The sequence below is a fragment of the Dromaius novaehollandiae genome, chromosome 7 (assembly GCF_036370855.1).
Source record: "Dromaius novaehollandiae isolate bDroNov1 chromosome 7, bDroNov1.hap1, whole genome shotgun sequence".
Lineage (NCBI taxonomy): Eukaryota > Metazoa > Chordata > Aves > Casuariiformes > Dromaiidae > Dromaius > Dromaius novaehollandiae.
In genome coordinates, this window is record NC_088104.1 from 37,581,228 (window position 1) to 37,602,593 (window position 21,366).

Here is a 21,366-nt window from a genome sequence, read left to right on the forward strand (position 1 = left end):
GATGTCTTAAATCACTGGCCACACCTTCCTAATGCCATAGCCATAGTTGTCCCCATATGTCCTAATGACTTTTGCAGGTCAGCAAAATTCAATTTGTACTAAATTCTATAATATTCTGAAAAATGGAAATATAAGAATACATGAGTAAATAATAAAATGGAAATATAAGAATACATGAGGAAATAAATTGGAATTTGGACCTGCTGAAGTAACTTCGGATATTTTACTGACAGTAATGTTAAAGTTAAGTTTAAGGAATTTTCTGTCCACTGTACTCAAATGTTTGTGTAACTGATGGATTCCCTTTTGTAATTGAATTTGACTATTTTCCTGAGCAATTCTGTTTTTATTCTGGACAAAATAATTTCAGAGAGGTCATCAAATGCATCTCCTCCATTCAGTTGTTCAACCTATTAATTCAGTCTAGATATGGCTGCCTCTCTATTACAATTTTTTTAGGTGGTGAACGTTGCAAGTGAATTTTTAAAGAATTATTATTTTATATAAAAAGAAATCTAGCCAAACAAAATTCAAACTATACAACTGCAAGGACTAAACTCACTGTTTCTTTGAGGTTTGCTTTTTATCTCGTGTTTTTCCTGTGCTCAAGGCCTCAGTCTATCATCCAGCCTGTATTTGGAAATTGTGAGAATATTGGTGCCATTCCTAACTGTATAGAGGACTTGCCTATAAAATGCACAGATACTTCTTTTAAGTAGCTGCTTTAAGCTGCTTTGTCTGGAGAGCAGGAGGACAAGACACAGTCTTGATTGAAGAGGGAATGATGTTACGGAGTTTATTTGCAGGAAATGCTATGTAATTGAGCTTACCGGTTTGATCAGTGTATATTTTAAGATGTTTTTTGCACATGTGTGTGTGCGTATACATATGTGCACTTGGTTAAAATTATGCTAGATGTTCTAGTCTCTTTCTCTTACAGAAGTGGTGCTTTAAGAATAAGATGTTTCCTTATTTGTGGAGTCATTGAGAAATGGCTGTGCCAATCATGGCTGAAGTATAAATCATTCTTTTAAGTCAGCATGCTTTAATGTTAATTTTTTCAGCCATAGCAGCTTCTTAAAAATAAACAAAAAACAAAAACAAAAACAAACAAACAAAAACTTTCATAAGATGGTGGATTTATTTTTCTAAGGGGAAAAGGAAAAATATTTTGGGGAAAGTAATTTTATCATTTTAAACTTAATTTTTGTGGATAGAACCTTTTAAATATTCTTACTTGAGAGGCATTTAGCACAGCAAGTTCATGTCAGCTTGCAATGTCTTAGAACACAGTAGATGACATAGCTGGCTGTTAAACTACCAGTGGGTAGCTTCAGAAATGCCTACCTATTAGTTTTACTTCTGCAAGTATTATTTTTATTATAAATACGTACAGTTATTGGGGCTGAAGTGTTATCAGTAGAGTTTGAACTTTAATGTTTTGTTTTGTTTTTAAGCTGAAGAAAATCCAGAGGGTATTATCTGTGTGAGCCCTGTTAAACAAGAACCCAGAGAAAAAGCATTGTCTGTGGAGACAGATAAAATCAGAGACTGCCAGAGTTCCTCACCTATTTGAATCTGTGAAAGCCGTAAGGATTTTTCAAATCGAAGGACTCTCAATGTCTTCGAAAGAAAGGTGGATACTCTCGAAGTTATGCCATTCTTTTTAAATGGCACTGTGACATTCAGACTAGGCATATTTTACACAAGTTCTGATGGACAGTTGCTTTGATTTACAGCTGATATGGTTCACTGCCAATTCCAGGTCATTCACTTCCCATCTGGAATTCCACCTCTCTCTTCTATTTCAAGTTTTTAGTAGTTTGGATGATATCCAGATGGTCCATTTTGGTCGGCATTTCTGAAGGTCTTCCACAATTAAATTCCTTAGTTTTAGAATGTGGATCAAAATTTTGGTTTTGCTTATCTCCTTGAGACCCTCAACTGTTGTGGTGCTCCAAAGACCGCAGAGTTTGCCAGCTGTAAGACCACAGAATCCAAGAACAAAGTGCTTCAACACAGCAATAGTTTTGTGGCCAAATGAAGGTCCCAGGTGCTACATTTCAAAGATGATGAGGGAAGAAGAAAATGCGACTTTGACCTGATCGTAATGCTAATGGTGTGAAGATCAAGGAAAGGAGAAAGGTGAGGTTGCCAGGTGAAAGTAAGGTTGAATGATGAAGAAAAGTGTGTGAATTGTAACAGTGAATGTTTTCAACTTTGACTTCTTTAAATTTATGTTCTGGCTTTATAATGAGGTCATTTGCTGCTTGCAGCCTTTGTTCACATCTAAAAGCAGGAGTCCTGTCTCCTGGAAAGTGATTGATGCTGCAGTTTCAGCTTACCTCCTTTTTGCTTTATGCGCTTATACTATAAACTTGGATAGATATGATTTAACCTGCTGCTGTTTCTGATGTGGGGATTATAGATGCAGTACTAACAGAGAGAGGCCCAGGAAGACAAAGCAAGTAATATAAATCCAAGCAATATGTGTAAAAGTGCTGTCATTATAACATTCAGAAAACAAAGTTGTCTTTTTTAATAGTAGCAACTTCTGACTAAAGTGGTCTGTATTTCTTAAAATGTTAATGGAAATCTTTTAAAAACTGAATATGATCAAGGAATATCTTTCAGCAACATTTAAGCCAAAGCCATAAGTGACAAGAACTGAGTTACGTGATCTGTGACAGACACATTTCTTTAATTATACCTACAGATAACTTGGAATCTATTTAGAGCAGTAAATGAAACTGATTGCAACATAGATACCAAGTTAAAGAATGCCATGGTTTGTTTCAGATGTTGAATTTTTAGGGCATTGTGCAGTCCGTGTACAGCAGTACTAACAGTTCCGTTATTAGTTCCTACTAAGTTTTTGAGAAGTTGATCATGAAATCAGATTTTTTTCTGTATGCTGTACAAGAAGGCAATCTGAGGAGTTTCTCTTTTTCACACTAAAAAAGAAGAAGAAGATTGAATTATGTAGAGGACAAAGGAATACTACTTGAACATAAGGATTAATGTTTTTAAAAGAATAGTTTTGTTAACATACATTCAAGGCATTCACAAATATAAATTAGATACTGGACATTTAAAATTATTTTTAATTTCCTTACTTCTGTGTGTTTAAAGCTAAAGCTTTCTAAAGTTTCCCATTCAACTTGGGTTCCAAAAACTTCCATATGCAGCATCTGTTAGGTAGGTGCTATGTTTTAGTCTTACCTTAAAATATATTAACTTCTGTGAGGTTAACTAATACTGTTAATGTTGTTCATTTAAAGCTCATGTTTGTGGGTTAGCTTAGATTAGAACTTTCCAATAGTATAATGTTCTTATTAAATAAGAGTATTCTCTCATGTAAGTGCATAGAGAATCTTCAGTTCTTTGGAGTCTCATACTTTGTTTCTACACTGACTTCTTTTGTGGTCTGCCATACTCATTTCTGGGTAGGTAAATCCCATGAAAATTACCATTTTGTTCTATTTTTTTTGTTTTATTTTGTTAAATTGTGCAAATTTGTCCAGAATGGATGTTCTCTCCTTCTGCAATCACAGATGTGGAATAGACAGCCAACCGTTACCTTTTCTTTTCAAATTCAATTACAATATGCTAAAAAATGAGTAGCTCCTTCCACTCTGCTGTATTCAGTGATCCCATCGCCTGTTTTTCTTAGGATTTAAACTAATGCATAACAAGGTGTATCACCTTTCTCATTATTACTCATTTTTGAGATTTGCTCCTCATTTTTGGGGAATGCTTATTATTCAAAGAAAAAATTACCGCTAAAGATTACCAGTGATAGGTTATTTCAGTTCTAGTTTTCTTCAAAGAAGGTGATGAATTTGTGGCTGGAGTAAGAAATTAAGGAAAGATAAGTTACATTTCCACGAGTTCTTGCTTAGTTTCCCCATTGACAGGTCTGTTCTTGAACAGTCGCTGTTCTTCCTGCCATGAGCTACAGTCTAATCTTGTGCTGAATGATATATTTGAAGGTACTTCTATTTTTGGTTATTGCTTGCAGCTGAAAGAAATGCTCTTTTAGTCCATTTTGAATAGCAAGTTATGAAGTGACTTTTGTAATCTAGCCTGATTTGCATGGTAACCTGAAAACAATAGAACAAAAAGTCGGAAGAAATTTAAAGAAGCAATAATTAATTAAGAACAAACAGTTGATTTTAAAAACTGGGGATAAGAGCTGCAGTTCTGTTCATAGAAAAAATTTATTTGAAATGTTTCTTCAGCCAATACTCACATTTTTGTTTCCAGATACTTTCCTTTTCCCAGAATTCCAGTTCTTTATCTTCCAAATGCATACTCCAGTTTATTACTGTGTTGCTTTTTGATTTAACATAACCTTTCCTCTTTAAATAGTACATTTACATTAGTTTTGTGTGTGTTGCTGATGGGTGACATGAACTGATCACTCATGTCCAGTCTCTATAGTTACATTAACATTTTAGTTCACTAATATCCACTTAGTTTACAGAAAAAAACTCTCATATGTATATAAAAAACCTCACAAGTAAACAATACTACTTTCGATGCACTTAAACTTGTTTGAATAGAATACTCAAATTTGATTTTTCTGAGAAAGCTGTATCATTTGGTACAAAGAAGTCAGTTATGACTTTGTGTTGGAATTGTAGATGTTTTTCTCATGTTTACTTTGTTATGTTCAAGCATTCATTTTGCAAACCTAGAAGTCCTGCACTTCCACAGCACTGTAAATGAGAAAATTATTCTCCAGTCTATTCTCATTGTTCATTACCCATAACAGTGGTTGGCTTGCATCACAAGAAGGGCTTTCCTTATGTATGTGCTTGCAAAAATAACTTTTTGCTGAACGGTAGAAAGTCATAAAAAGACATATGTCCGTAGCTCTCATTCAAGGCTGGCAGCTTCTTGAATGGAAAACAGTAATGTCAATGAGTCCTTTTTGTGCTGTTCAAGAGCCCAAACTTGGTCATGTTGTGTGAAGATTATTGCAGCTTGTACAAAATCTAGAGAGACAAATATGTGTTTATGTATGTATATATATTTATATAGTAATTTAATGTATAATATTCCTATTCAAATGTAAACTACTTTTTCTTTTAAAGATATGGTCTATGTTGTGGTTATGGGGGGCTCACAGGGAGAAATACAAGAGCTACTTGAGGGCAGCGGTTGCTGGGGAAGGAGTGAGCAAGTAGGACAACTCCAAGGAGGCCAGGTGGAAGAAGGTCCTGAGGGCGTGTGAAAGATGGGGGCCAGAGAGGCTGTGCTGGGGGCTCTGGAATGGGATTGCGAGCCCATCACAAAGGCCTGGCGCAGCTCCAGAATCCGTGGCAGTGGTGGGCTGGGTGAGTTCAGGGTGGGAATTTGCAGATATGGAAGAAGAGGAAAGCCTGGCCAGCCCTCCAGACCAAGAGAGATGCCTGAGTTTTGGTGAGTACCAGAGACAACTAAATGTCTTCTCATAGTCTGAGATGCCCATTCTTATCTTTTGATACAAAGAAGAAACTCCTCTTGGAGCTCTAACACAGGAATATAGCCTCTTTTCCTTTACATCTTGGAGCTGTAACACAGGAATATAGCCTCTTTTCCTTTACATCTTACCAAGGAAAGTATGCCTCTTTTCCCAACTGAATTAATTTGCTGCTTGCCTTGTCCCTATGATTGCAGCTCTGTCTACCTCAAGCATGCCCAGTCTCCATCCAAGTCTCTCTTCCTTCACACTTACTAGTGCTCCCACCGAAATCCCCTGCACTCAGGCTCTCTCATTCTGTGTTTCACCATGACATCGTTGGCAGCAGTTGATGAGTTCCCTCCGCAAGTAAATACTGATGAGGTTTACCTTTGTGTCAGTGTTTGTTTCTTCTCCCCAGGATCCTAAGTCTCTATGATCCTTTAATTTCATTAAGTTTTTTTCATTGCTTTGTTTGTGGTTTATCAACCACACCTCCAGCACGGGAGCTGAGTGAATACCAGACACCCAGATTTCACAGGACCATTGCTTCATGCACAGTGACTGAAGAGATTTGAGAAAACAAAGAGGAAAGGATAGTTTCTGCCTACTGTTAGTGCTCCATATTGAGAAACTGGTCTCTGTCCTTCTTTACCACTTGAGTTCCTGATTTTGCTTGTGGAGAATATCTTGCTGTTGATTGAAACTTATGATTTGTTCCCCTGGGCCTATTCAAGCAGATATGTATTCAGAAGACTAGATAGGAAGAATCTATTCCAATAAGGATAGAAAGCATGCTGTAGCTGAGAATGGGGCTGTGAAAAGATACTGCTCTTCATGGATCTCTGTTGAGGAAGTTCTCTTTGACCTGCCCTTCCCTTCTGAATAAGACTTTCTTCGGAATAAACTTCAGAGCCTATCCGATTAGTAATAATTATCTTCTCTCAGCAACAGCACACTTTGTTAATGAATGAAAGAAGCATTGTGTAAAACAGGCTGTGTTGTTTTTTCTGTGTAGGTCAAAAGGTATCCAGCAGGTCTATCCAACAAGCAGCAACTAAGGTATGATGTTGGGGGAGGAGAAGGGGAAGACGAAAATCTCAACACGTGATAGGAGTGTGTGTGTGTGTGTGTGTGTGTGTGTGTGTGTGGTGTCTCCCCCCCCCCACACACGCTATAAGGTGTTACATCTTAGTATCTCATTCTGTTTCTAATCCATGTGATAAATGATGTTTATTTTCTTAAGTGATTTAATATGTTTTCTGGGGAGTCATCAGAAGAATGGTCATAAACACTAATGCCATATCATGGGAGATATTAGTGGGTGTTTGTCATATAGGGCCCGATCCTCCGGTGTCTTAGTACAGAAGGGGTTTAAAAGGCATTGAAGGCTTTCTGAGGACAAAAGCTGAGTGTCCTTGTCATAAGGGGTCTTCCCTGGACAGACAACTAGGAGCATTGGATGCTGTAGGAGTAATCCTCCTAAATAGTCCATTAGCCTGTGCTAAGTAGAAGAGACCTTGCAGTAGGTATGCATATGATAACCTTCTTGTGGGAAAGTTATTGTTGATTCCCCGCTAGTTTTAAGTGGTATATGTGTACCACATTGTATGCACTTTAAAGAAAAGAAAAAGAAAATAGAGACATGCATATAGTTACTTGCATGTATTTCACATCCATATAGTTACTCGCATGTAGTTCTTTAATACAGTTTTAATAACGCTTACTGTGGTTAGATGATACAGATTTTTTAAGGCACGCATAATCAGGTCTTTTTTAATGTGAATAATTGGAATTCGTGTTTCTACAACAGCCATCTTCAGCACTCTGCAATGCAGCTTGGCTGGTCATTTGGCATATTGGGGTTTTTGTTAATGGCAGTCTGCCTGTTTAAACAAGAGCATGTTGTTCTAAGCAAATTAAATTTCTCTCTCCTGCATGCTTTTTCTAATGAAGATTGATAAGGCTCAAAGGAGGATGAAAATCTCTTTGTACTATAGTGATTTCATAACTATTGACTTCTGGGTCCTCAGTATGAGGACTAGAGGGCAAAAACTTACATGCTATTGGATCTGCCATTCAGTTATTTTTCTAATATACTTGGTTTTCTACAGCATGACAGTGTCAGTACAGCATAGGCTGCTACCAAAATACTATGAAATTTTCAGCTCTATCCTTGGGTTAAATGCTGGTGCATTTTGGTGGCTCCAGCAAAGATCAGAGACTGCTTCTGCTGTTTGTAGAATAGTCATTGTCTTTAGACACTATTTAAAATATAATTAGCTATGACAATCAAATGGCAATAGGAGAGACAGAAACAGAGAATCTTCATCAGGAGGAGATCAGTGGGAGAGGGAGGAGTCTAATCCAAGTTTCCTCATACCCAGGCTAATGTCTTTGCTGCTAGTCCTGACTGCACCCCTTAAGAAAGGAGGATGATCTATCTTCATGTTCTGACATAGTCGTTCTTTCTGTTTGTCCTCTGAAGAAGTTCTACAAGCTTGCAAGGGACATCAAGATCATGAAGAAAATGTGTAAAATCTTATGGGAAGACCTGCAGGAACAGAAGAGATTAGAGATTGACAATGTGACTTCTGTTAAGCTCCCGTTCTTTGGCAGGAAGGAAAGGATTTTTCTACAGGCAATAAAAGTAAATCTCTTATTCGAATTAGTATATTTCTCTGTTTGGCTTGACAAGATGCCAAGTGCCTGGGACAGATCTCAATGTTTAGATTAATATCTACCCAGATGTCAATGAATACTCATCCAGGCATTGCCATCTTTGCATGGCATGTTGAAACTGGGCCAATGGTACCTCCTGATCTTGTATTGCCAGTGTATATTTTCTTAAAGTAAATGCAAAGCTTGTTTTGTAATGAAATAGTGGTGAGCTTTTGTCTGAAGTCCTTTCTAACAGATGCTTTTTACAGAGTAAGCTTTAAGTTAAAATGGGCAATGTACTAGTTCTATAGAAATTTGTTTTCTGAGGAAATGTTAATGTATACTTGCTAACTCTGTGATAGCCTAAAGCAACCAAAGCTTTTCACAATATATTTTTTGTTCTTTTTATCCAGAACAAGAAACATTCCAAACTGTCCTTCAACACCAGCAAGTTCAGAGCTTCAAAGGTCTGGCACCTTTTGTTCTGCAGGTGATCTGCAAATCACTGACATGTTCAGGGTGTCTCACAAAAAAAGGAGCAGCAATTATTGAGTCAAACTCACACCAGGTCGGGGACCACAGCTGAATCCCCACCACCTCTGCCATCACATGAGAGCACTTCCTAATCATTTTGCATAACCTGGTCACTTGACAGCATGTCAATAAGAATATCTACAAAGCGGGCAATACATGGTGTTTAGAAAACTAGCTACTGTGGTTTGACTATAAACATCTGTGTCAGGTTAAGTCTAAAGATGGTAAATTGTAAAACAAATTTCACTTGTCTGCTTGGAATTTGCATTGTTTTAGTGAAACCAGTTTGGGATCATAAATGGTCGAGTTCCAAGAACTAAGAGAGCCTTCAGATATCAATTCAGCCTTCGTAATCTGAGCTGTAATTGAGCAAGGGACAAATCCCGAGACTGTGCCTGTGCACTCTGCAGTGCTTCTTGGGCAGGAGAAAAACTGTCAGTTTTCTCCAGCTCCTGAGAAAAGCATCGGCTGCTTTTGTGTTCTTGCCTGCTGCAGAGCTCCTCCTATTTATCTCCTCAAGGATGACTTGTGGAATTCCACTTTTCACCACGAGGGAAGATGGAGGCGTCCCTGTATGAAAACCTGATGGATGGTGTCTGTTGGCTGTGTGAGCTGGCAGCTCTTGGAACAGTCAAGCACCATGTGTTTAAGCTGTGTTAGGAAAGGGAGCTGGCAGAAGGAATAAGCAACTGAAGGTTGTAATGGTAGAAGTAGGCCTTCTTGTTCCTCAGACAATGTGTTTTTAAAGTCTCCTAGGAAAAACTTTTTATACTGGTCAGCAGTGGGAGGGAAAAAAACTTACTGTTTAGTGCGATTCAGTTAATTAGCCACAAACTTGGCCTAAAAATCATGTTTTAGTGTTTAGTTCCTAATGGACCATGTTAAAAATTCAGTCATATTTTGTCCGGGCACTGTTGTCTTAGAGGTACATTTAGCAATTTCTCTTAAAGTTAAAATGAAATGGGAGAGAGAGAATTGGGAATTAATTATGTATGTTTCTTAAACACTCTTGAGTTTTCTGAAGTGTAAAGGTGTTTGTGGCTTCAACTTTTAGCTCTTAGTTCATTAGGTGTTGGATGTTTTCCCAGGATCACTTACCTCTGAGAGTACTTCAGATAACCAGGAAGAGACCGGAATGGAGAACAGAAGAAGAAGTGAAGTTTGTACAAAGCTGCTTGCAGGAGATAGAAAGCTATCAAAATTACAGCTTGAGACTGCAATTTCTTCTGGCTAAAGTGATTCGCTTTGAATGGTAAATGTTTTTTTACATTATGCATTTTTATTATAGCTGATTTTAGTGCTATTTATGCTCTGAACTCAGCTAAGGAAATCTCGCCAAAAGTGGAAAGGTGACCATGTAAGTTATGTCTTCAGTCTGCTAAGTGCCTTCTGAATGCAAACTGGTATAACAACTTCATGTTCTTTGCTGTTAATGAAAGTGTTAAGAGCTGTGCTGTTATCACAGCGGAGGTGTTTTGTGCATCTTATGGTCTACCTTCTACATGCTAGAGGGATTGCAACAGCTATAATTTTTCAAAGCTGTGTGAATGAGTTAGTTTTAGTTTGTTACTAATACTAATTCACACTAGAAATCAAGTGCCCTTGAGGAATTTGAAATTGCAATAAAAAAATCACATTAGGCATTCCTCTCTCATTTAACTCCTGCTGTCTGTAGCCCTCCTTTTCCTAGAAAATCGTAACTTGGTCTTTTTCACTTTTGAGATAGAGTACTTCAAACTGAAACAATGGTATGAACTTTTGTCAAATCTCAAGTCCTTACTACAAGAGGTGGTCCTTTGTCAGAGTATACAGCAGACAATGTTATGTCCCCCTTACCTTGTGTTGGGACCCAACCAGAGATGTCTCCTTTAGGACCGACTATCAGTTCCCTGTGAGATGAGTTATAGCTGAGACTACTCTTCTTTGTAATTGTAAGACTTAAATCTGGTGCTGTCTTGTGAGAACTTCCTATTAGCAAGTGACTTTAAGAGCTTTTACTAGTGCATGTGAAAACCTAGTATAATAATAGTGTTAGTAACAGGAATATGCTGTAAATCCAATATTATAGAAGGTATTTGACCTCTGTTGAATGGTCTTTCCTTACACCATCTGGCAGCAATTTGTGTTGTCTTTTCGGACAGAAATCTCAGAGGGAAGGAGATGAAGAAGGTGGGAACCTTCTTGACCTTCTCCTTATTCAAACCAACCTTTGAGAACCTACTGAGAACAAATGATCCACAGTGTGAGAGCTTTACCAGTTTTAATCCCACATCTTCAGTGAAATTTGGGCGTATGGGTTTTTTATGTCAGGTCCTAGTGCATGTCTAACTTTGAACATAAGGCAAGCCATCGAATTGCCTCTCCCTGGCCTCCTCATATTTTTTTCCCTCTTCTACTACAATTCTCACACTCGAGCACTTTTAGGGAGTGTGGTTTTAACACATTCTCAACTACCATTTTTCTGCCTTTTTCCTGCCACTCTAATCCAACACAGCACAGAAGTAATTACCTTTTCTAAGAACTTTTCTGTATCATCCTCACTTTCCCATGGTTGGGGATGAATTTTCTCCCAGCTTTATTGTGGTGGAGGTTCATTCCTTGCATGACTGAAATGTAAGATGCCATTATGTTTTGCTTGAGGAGGTGGGGGAGGCAGTGGTGAGCTCCACTTCTCCCATCACCCTGGAAGTCCTTGCAGGAAGTGCCTGCCACACATTCTGCTCCTGCACCTGTGTCTTGCTGTCAGGCCAGCACAACTGCAGGGCTGTGCTGAGAGCTAGATCTTGCACTACATGTACACCAACAAATTATCAGTGCAAATAAGTGTCCTCCCGTTCTTTTGTTTTGAAACCAGATCAGCTGTGGATTTGGTCCATTGTGAACCCCACAAATGACTCTGTGGGCACAACATGAGGGGCAAGCACTGGACAGGGACGGGAAGTTCTTGACTTCTAGCCCTTAGATCAGTGCTTCTCAATCATCAGAGGTGTGAATCTCATGTTCCCCAGCCTTGGAAACAGTGGAGTGCAGTGATACAAGAGGAGATACTACTTCATACTGAGTGAAGAGAAAACTAAACTGCTTTAGATGGACTGGACTAATGAAAGTATTTCTTACTGGCACCTCCTATTCTAGAATGAATTTGGGCAATCCTTAGCTGGTTTACAGGGCTTCTGGGGTAGTCTCGCATGTATTTAACTAAAAATTTATATCTGACCTCAAGTCACAGGGCCAAATATTTAGTGATCTCTCTTTGATCACTGCAAGCAATTATTTCCTTGAATATTTTAAGCAGGGCAGAAAATGGATCAGTTTTTACTTTTTAAAAATCATTCTGTGGGTAGAAAGGAGTGCACTTTGTTTGAATCCAAACTTACATTTCTGGGTGTGTTCTAGTTGAGCCTTTCAAGTTCTGCTCATTCACCTTGCTACAATAGTAAATCTCAGCTGCAGAGTCGACTCAGGAGCAGGTCTAATTCATTACGTTTCTGCTGGATAATATCAGCCATATCTCTGTTTTCCAGGTTTGAACGTGGGCGAGTCATTCTGAAGAAAGGACACTGTGGCATTAGTTTCTACTTCATTTACTTTGGCAGTGTTGCTCTTACAGATGATGAGGATGGTAGCAGCAATTTGACAGCTCTGTATCCCGTGGTGCTTCAGAAGGGGGCAAAGTTTGGGGTGAGTGGCATATGTGGTAAAAATGCTGTTAGTTCATGCATGGGAAAATAAAATAAGCAAAGTTTGGGAGTGAGATCTATATTCCTATGCTTTTCAGAACTTACCCTTCTGTTGCAATGAGAAGGGAACTTCCTTAGAAGATAATTTGTGTTGTATGTGGGTTCTTACACTTCCTAACAAAAAGTCTAGCACTGGCCATAATGGGCAAGTAGGCAGGGCATTAGGTGAGATGGACCATTTAATGGTTTTTAATAGGGACAATGTTTGGATTACAAAACTGATGGATAAATTCCTAGCATTAACTAAGTTAATCTTTCTTTCATTCCCCTCTCTCCACTTCTCACCATGAAAGGAAGTTTCTCTACTGAAGGGAACACGGCGAATTGCTACAGTTGTCTGTATGGAAGACACAAAGCTATTTGTGGTGGATAAGGACGACTTCTTTGCTAATAAATTAGATGAAGAGCTTTGGGAAGAATTATGCTGTCAATATAACTTCATCAAGTAATTTCTTACAATGTTCTCACCTACTTTTGCTTATTGTTTGTTTAACTACAGTGTAATCTATTCCATTAACTTCCTCAGCTATGTCAAGACCGTAGGTAGAATGCATTATAACAATTGTCTTGCCTCATGAGGTTCTGTGGCAAGGAAAGGAATTGCTCATCGACTGTCTGTGACAACTGTACATGGTACTTTGCCACCAGCTGCTCTGGAAGGATTCATGATTATCCATGTACTGCAGCTACTAATCCTGCCAGATTTTTTTTTGCACTAAAGTACTCTATAAATTTGTGAACAACTTTGGTCAGGCAAAGTGAATTTTCACTGAATGCTTTGCTTTGCATCATGAAACTATGGCAACTTTAAAAAGACACCGATTAACCTAGAACTGGATTTATCATTTCCAGGAGCCATGGCTGAGGGTTTATCAGTTACAACTGCAAAAAGATCAATTTTTTCATGGTTAAACATGTTTTTCAGCAAGTTCATTGTCAGGCAGGCGATGAAAAAAGTGTCTGTATTGCTTCTCTTTCAGAGGTGTGAACTTCTTTGCAAAATGGTCTAAAAGATCAATAGTGAGAATAACTAATAGCTGCAAAATGGAAAAGTTTCACCATGGACAGGTGATAACGAAAGATATTACAAAGTCAGCCAGTGTAATTCTCATTAGTAAGGTAAGATCCTTCAGAGATTAGCCCAAGGCTAATATTCTTTGCGGTATGCTGGCATTTCTTTAGAACCTGCAAAAAGAACAAAAACAGTAATTATGGGCCATTACTGAAAGAACTAGGAAATAATACACTTTGTAAAGTGCCAGACCTTGGTGGGTTTGGTTTCTGTTGGTTTTGTCATGCTTTTACTTAGTGTCCAGCTTCTTTGCAAACCCTGTGTAGGATCTATTTTACCAAAGATCCGATCTCCTATGCAGTGTAAGTTACCAGTTAATATGTCAGAGCCTAATACACAAATTTTTAATGCAAGAAATACGCTTTTTCTCATATTCTCTAACAGAAATAATTTAACTTTTTTAATATTAATGGTAATTATCAAAAGACACTTGAGAGAAACTTCACATGTTCTATATTTACTCTTTTATCTGTCCTTTGCTTTTGGAATAGATGAATTCCCCTTTTTTGATGGGAGCAGTTATTAGTACTGAAATAACTGTTTTCCAGTGAGATATAGGGCATCAACTGCATCAGAATGGCTTTAGGTAGGGAAAACAAATATATTTAATTTTGTGGTGCTAGACTTTCCTAAGAGAAGAGGCATGGGAGGCCTCTGGACTCATGAAAACACACATTACCTTTCAGGCCTAATATTACAAAGATCACTAAGGTTTCCAGAGACATTTTAGTGGCATCATACACAAATGTATTAGATGCAAGGACAGTGAGGTAGTGATACTTCCAGCTTTTTTCTGAGATGCCTCAAAGACTTTGTGTTTGTTATTTAGTGGCTTGCCAGCTGACTGCCAGCTGAATGATACTGAGAAAAGAGTCAGCAATAAATGCTTTGCCCAGAATTACACTACTTAAACCCAGAACCAGAGGCAATAGCTGGCATATTTTCATTTTTTCCAGGAAGGTAACTGCCTTCAGATATTTGAAGAGAAAAAATTTGTTTATTTTCTGTAGCATTGTCTGGTGACAAAAGTAACAGGTTAAGCTTATTGGGAGGGCTTTCTAGGACCCACAATCAGTGAGTGCTAATCATATCATAAGCTTTCAATATTGTCATTTGAGCTTTTTTTCAGATTTCCAGTTGCCATAACTTTCTTTCTTCAGTGGAGTTTTTGTCTATTCATTCCAGTGGTCATGCTGTCTCTCTGGGATGTGAGGTGTTGTAACATTGTTTACTAATTTAGCTAGAAAAGATTTTTTTCCTGTTATTTAGATAACTTACAGAAAGACTAGTACAATAGACTGTCCAGGGAAAGGTGACGTTACAGAGAAGGGCTTATTTAGGGCTTATTTACTACTGCTGAGAATGCAACACTGGCTGCTGGATCGAGCTTCGGTCTTGGAAACAGGCTCCAATTCTGCCACACTCAAAAAATTCAGAGGCAGCTTGTTGAGGTTGTTGCAACTTCCCTTCATGCTAGTTTTTCCGCTGTAAGAAAACCATATATGTATACCTCTCTTGTTGCCTCTGAAGAATATTGTGAGTAAATATTGGCATTTGGAAAGATCAGAGAGGAGTAATTGTTTAATGTTGTCATTGTTGAATCATAACATTCATCAAGGGTTGATGTAATACCTGAAGCAGAACTTCTTTTGCACAGATCAGCAAATGCTTGTCATCTTTGTCTGCCTGCAGAATAAGAAGACTGATTTGCTTAAAGCTGCTGAGAGCATCAGCATGTTAATGTTATGATACCTGTTTGTGTTACTAGGGAACCTGTGAAATTTTGCGCCTAGTTGATCTTACTGCTTGTCTGTCCTATCACAAATGGGTCCGTCAACAGCTCACGGATCTTCCCAAGATTAGCCCTTGTCTCACCAGGAAAACTGGTAAGTTGCACTCACTTTCAGGCTTTATCTGGAAACTTCTGAATGACCATCAAGTTAGTAACTCAGAATATTATTGACTTTTGTTACCTGTATCTTTTTACTGTACTTTCATAGATACAAAGTAATGGTGGAAGGGATGGTTGTGCAATTCTGTTCTGAAGTCCTCTATAACATAGGCTAGGTCAAACTTAATAGTTGCAGGTGCTTGTAAAGCTGAACTTTGTCCTAATGCTGTTATTAGGGCTAAAGAGTAATTCCAGAGCCTTTTTTACACGCTCTTAGACATTTTTTTATGGTAAGGAGAGAGCCATTTGCCTTTAGCCTTACCTTCTACCTTTACTGAGGAATCAGACAACTGTTGGGGGCTACAGTGATAAATGGGGATTGTGGTATCATTTAAAAATCATTAAACAGGCTTCCCTGTCCTGTACTTGTACTGTTTTGTGGATCTGAGCAGCATTTTCCACTAGTATAAGGATTTGTGTAGAGTGATCGTTCTGAGAGTCTGGGAATTCAGTGAGGAGCTTATTTGTCTACCATTTACCAAGAAGACCAAATTTCTTGTTTTTGCAGGAGCTGTAGGCAGGAAGACGTTTGAAGACTTTCTGTGGAAGTCCTCTCCAGTGCAGAACTTAACAAATCTCAAAGCTCAGGACCTTAAATGTAATATGAGTCAGAATGGTAAAAATGTGAATAGACATCCCACTGCTGCAAGAGCTAAAAGGACAAATCAAAAGCTGGAAAAACAACAGACAGGAGGCCTTTTCAGGTAGAATGAGTTAAGGGCCCTTTTATGCGCTACTCAGGTTAATAGTAGCTGAAAATGGAAATGTTTGCTCTAAATCAGGAAGTTCTATTTACTGAAGTATTTCTGAATAAGACAACAGTTTCTTCTCTGAGTAATGGGGAGAACTGAACAAAGGCTTTGAAAGAAAAGACTGGTTGTGGGGATTTTGGGTTGAGGGAAGGGAGGATGAGAGGCAATTGCTGTTTCTTAGTTATATTTTTTGATGATCTTGCTGACTTTTCTTTTTAAAATTTCAACACATTGGGAAATTGTTTATTGAAGAAATCATCAAAATGGCTGTGAAAATATTTTATTCAAAGAAAAATTGCATTCAAGCTTATAGTAAAAGTGATATTTGGAAAATGGAAAGCAAGTAAGTTTGGATGCTTCCAAAACTATTCTGGTGGGTTTTTTTTTTTAATAAAATAAAATAAAAAGGTATTATTGCATCAAAGATGTAGGGAAACACACCAGTATTCAAACAAACAAACAAACAAAAAACCCCTGACCAGAGTTAACCTCCCTGTAGCATACAGAGTTTGGCATTTACATAGGAAAGTTATGTCCCTGCTGTGTGTATTTGGTACATTTCCCAGGAGAGGTATGTTCAAAGTTATGCAGACCTTAGAGTAAGATGTGTGTTGCCTGTATGAATATAGATTGTATGAGAAGAGAGGACAAAGAAGAAGATATAGTACCGATAATGAAAATGTTACAAAAGACACAGATTTAGAAAAGTAGCTAGTTAGCTCCCTTTTAGACTTATTGAGTGTTTATGAAGCACTTAGGAAACAGCTGATCATGGGATGCAGGGACAGGTCAAAGCTGGATACAGGAAGATGGCAGCATTTGAAGCATGGGAGTGAAAGATTTTACTCAAAGAGCATTTGTTTAGAATGCAGAAAGGTAGATCTTAAAACCTGTAGGGAACCAAGCAGGGAAAAGGAGAGGGTGTTTACAAGGAAATCTTAAGGATAAAAAAGATAGACAATATACCAACCCAAAGATAACTTGGAAGGAAAACTTACAGAAAACTCCCAAGGAAGAACTCACGTTCACAGCACTGCAGCCAAGGTAAAGAGATGTGCTGGTTTTGACATGCAGAATGACCAAATGTGAAATTTATAATTTAGTTATTGCCCAGATGTCATAACAAAAAATTACATTACTTAACAACACTTTACAGCAAAATGCTTGTTTAGAGTGGGGAAAAAAGTTCAACCCTTTACTTGTTTTTGTGTGGAGTTGTAGCTATGATGACTGTGATAACACAAAAATTGGTCAGAGGGAAGTGTCTGGGCTCTTCCACAAGACAATGACTATTTTGACACCATATGGAGAGATACCCGCTGATCTTGCCTTGGCAGTTTACATGAGAGTTGCTGAAGTTCATGAAGGAGAAATTGTGGTGAGTATTTCCAAAAAGGAACTGCCATTAAAAACATCTGTGCTGCTCAACAAGAAAATTTTTCCAACCTTCCATGTTACAAACAAAAAAGTCTCCTAGCCAGTACTAGTTTGTAAGTGGAGAGCTTACACAAATCATTTCTTTGTGCTTTCTGATATTATATATGTTCAGTAACTAATCAAATAGTTAATCAGATGGCTCTGCACAGGAGGTAGATAACATTGAATACTTGATGAGAAATTGTGAAGATAAAAGCTTTCTTCTGAAGTATCATCTATTATTTTCACTAGTGGATTACAAAGTAAACCTTGCCTTATACAAAGGTGGCAGCCTTTAATGCTTATCCATTGATGCAAGTTGATGGATGATGTTTTGATGTAACAATAGGCCCTGCCAGTTATTTCTTACATTACTTCCTTCTTTTGGTACAAAATGGCAATGCCAAAATACTCCATGTGGGATTGTTTTCTGGGTTCATAGACTCTGGACTGTTTGTAGTCAGTATATTATGATGGTCAGATAAGGTCTGAAACCAAGGGAAGAAGGAACATGGGGATTCAGGGTATGTGCCCCCTCAGCATCACCTGTGGTTGGGCTCAAGGGGGCCTCTGGAGCTTGAGCTACAATTTGTGTTGCTACTTTGAGAGATGGTGGGCAGCAACAAAATCATTGCGCTCCCTCAGTGAACTGTTTCTGGGGCACAGGTGAGTTGGCTGAAGTATAGATAGAATCAAGACTTCTCTGCAGTTGCTAGGGAGACATGCAAATCAGATTTTCACAGTAATAACAGTGTCAGTTGACATCAAATATCAAGGAAAACAGCAGGCAAGAGATTCTCGAGTAGTCTTCCTCAAAGATATTGGTTAAATCCTCCCTTTAAAATGCACCTTATAACAAGCCTCTCAAATTCTGCTTAAGATACGGTGTATGGAAACATTGGCTGAAAGCACAGATCATTTTCATTGTTTTGTTCTTCCCTAGGGCATCAGCCAACATTTTTTCCCTGACCATATGCAAGATAGACGGAGCATGGTTTTAGTCAGTAAGGATGCTGAGGTCATATGGTTGAGGAAGGACAGCTTTGAAAAGTTAGCAGATTTAGGAAAAGTTCTTGAATTACACAAGCGTTATCCTAGGTGAGTAAAATGAATGTATCCGAGAAGCAAATTGACCTGTGAAGCTGTAAACCAGTGCTTGGGCTACTTGACCAGCATTTGCTCAGCATCCTTCTTGCCATTTTGTAATAAATAGGGAACCTCTGGCTCTAGCAGAGGTGAAATTTCACAACTAAATATTTTGGCTGTTTTTTCAGTGATGATGAGCTGTGTCAGAAGTTTCTAGAAGAGAACCAGTGGAAAATAATAAAGAAAGACCTAACGAGTTCTGTATTACAAAGAAAATGTGCACCAAAAATAACATCTGTTTTTGAAAAGCCCGGAGAACATGTTGATAATTCCTGGAGTGTGAATCAAGCTGGCATTCTGGACCTGAGTGCGCTCTATCATAAACCTTCCCAGCAGCACCCACACAAGTTTGTTCCTCTTTACCTGGAGCGAAGAAGGCAGTATCCAATTATGCCGGATACTGAGTTACGACTGATTCATAGTATCGTTTCACCACAGCTCAGTTTAAAAGGACTGTTCTAGAAAGCATGAGAAAGCAGCTTAAAGTCACTGATGCAGACAAAGAAAGTGAAAGACCATTTTTAAAAAATGAAAGTTGGAAGAATAAATCTGTGTTCAAATTCATAGTTCTCCCCCCACACCTTTTTTTTTCCTCCATTTTTCCAGGATTGCTGCTGTGAACTTCAGTGTACATACTGTTTTTTCCAGTGGTAATTTAATTTTTCCTTTATTCTAAGGAAATGTGTTTATGCACTCAAACATTTTCACCTATGTTTTATTCTGTGGAATATACCCTTTTATGTGAAATATTCAGTCTTTTTAAGAGACTGAGATACTTTCTTATTTGTATATCTGGTGAATACAACTCTCAATGCAACTGAAAAAAAGCTCTAGTCCCTCTCCCAGTTGAGGTGATGAAGTTGTGTGATATAATTAATATGATACTTAAAATATATTGGTTGATTACAGCTGTAATAGCTGCTGTAATCTTTGTAATATTTGTGCTTTGTATTGGAAATGTATTTGGAAGGCTGATACTGTTGCAACGTGCTAACCAGAACTATAGTGCTGTGTTCTGAATGCTGCCAGGGTAAGTTGCTCAAAGTTTTTGGTGAAGTGTGAAATGATGAATAGACTTTTTTTGCAATATATTGTTTATTCGAAAGTGTTTTGGGTTTTTTTTGTTTGTTTTTTTCTTTGTAATACTGAACTTAAAGGTAAGTAATCAAACCATAAAGATATGTTCTTCCATTACATTAAACCTCTGAGAGATTTTAAGACCTACCTACACTTGCACGGGTTTTGTGCCAGAAAAGTGTCTTTCTAGTACCTTAGTGATATTCCAGAAACGTAATGATCCTGTAAAAAACGATCTTATGAAAAGCAAGATATCTTGAAAGAGATGACTAGTCGAGACTTTCCTGGACTATGGATGCTACTTATAGGGATATCTCATGCATGAGGAATGCAGGGCTGGAATTTTCCTGTGCTTACATGAGATTCTGGCTATGACCTGAGCTGGGATTGGACCACTGGATCTCTAGAGGCCCCCCTCCAATGTAAATCACTCTGTTCAGTGGATCGGTGTTGTCTTTGTTTGCAGAAAATAAGCTTTAAATGTATAGAGCGAACCTGCAAAGATGGACAAAGTAACTGTAGCTTCTGATTGTTCCAAGGCTTTATCTTTTCATGGATACAAATGTCATTTATTGCAGAATATAAATCACAAGGAGTGTGCACTATTGTGCAAGATATTTTGATGTAGACTTTAGAGTTTTCCACTTTATCTGACCCAGTTATGTGCTTGAGAAATTAATACACTTCTAACATATTGCTGTCTGAGGAGAAAAACGAATCCAGAGAGATGTCTATTTAAAAGTAAACAGAGATCTCTTACCTAGTGCCTTGGAAGAAAAGTGAGATGATAGATTTTAACTGTCTGGAATGTATAGATTGACATGAGATCCTGGAAGAAATTAAGGACCTAACTTTTCACAAATGCTGGACGGTTGTATGTACTTAAATCTAAAGCAACAAAAACACTAAACTTGTCTGACCTGTTTTCAGCTGTTGTGAACTGAGGTGCTGCTGTGATAAGTGAATTTGATCATTTCCATTTTGCAGTATGTGTCATTCAACAGAAAAATATTCGGTTAAATTCTCTATAGGCAATTACCTTCTCTAGATACAGGCCACATTATGGCTTCAAATCTAAGCCAAACTGATATTGATCTGGTGATTTGTTTACTCATGTGATAGAGACTGTGGTTTTAGGTTGGTGCGCAGAGGATGCTGCAGAACAATAACTAGCATTAACTGATACTGTTCTTGAAAATTTCACTTCTGAAGACTTCCTGAACTGCTTTAAAGCATACTCATAAGAAATGTAAGACAGCTTTTCTTGCTGCATTTGTTCTTGAAGTGATAAAGATACAAACAACAGTGTGTTTACTACAAAGAAGGTAAATTGACTCTGTATTGTTCCTCTGTGCTTTTCTTTTTCAAAGGGACTTTCAATAAAAGAACTAAAACAATGATTTAAAGTTGAGGAAAAAGAAATAATTCTTGCTGAATACATCGTTTATCTGCAAAGGACATGTCCACAAAGTAGTACTGAGATCAAACGTGATTTAGACTGGTAATTTAGAATATCCACAGTTAAGTTACTGCTTAGTAACATAACTATAGATCCCTTCTATAGAAAGATC

General features: G+C 37.9%; 2 protein-coding genes across 7 annotated transcripts in view; both read left to right on the top strand.

Annotated features, from left to right (window-relative positions):
- CARF (calcium responsive transcription factor) overlaps nucleotides 1–6,430 on the top strand; it is a 37,627-nt gene extending 31,197 nt beyond the window's left edge. For all 6 annotated transcript variants that reach the window (XM_064515216.1, XM_064515217.1, XM_064515215.1 and 3 more), the window contains one exon: nucleotides 1,458–6,430. In XM_064515216.1, the coding sequence (XP_064371286.1) occupies nucleotides 1,458–1,576 (119 nt within the window). In that variant the 3' untranslated portion in view covers nucleotides 1,577–6,430. The remainder of the gene's footprint in view (nucleotides 1–1,457) is intronic.
- CNBD2 (cyclic nucleotide binding domain containing 2) lies at nucleotides 1,839–21,195 on the top strand. The gene is made up of 13 exons (XM_026123529.2): nucleotides 1,839–1,851; nucleotides 2,128–2,145; nucleotides 6,465–6,508; nucleotides 8,521–8,574; nucleotides 9,730–9,893; nucleotides 12,166–12,322; nucleotides 12,675–12,826; nucleotides 13,362–13,500; nucleotides 15,222–15,339; nucleotides 15,913–16,108; nucleotides 17,372–17,534; nucleotides 18,516–18,670; nucleotides 18,847–21,195. Exons 1-13 carry the CDS (start codon nucleotides 1,839–1,841, stop codon nucleotides 19,178–19,180), a joined length of 1,707 nt encoding a protein of 568 aa, XP_025979314.1. The 3' UTR covers nucleotides 19,181–21,195.
- Nucleotides 21,196–21,366: the final 171 nt, after the last annotated feature.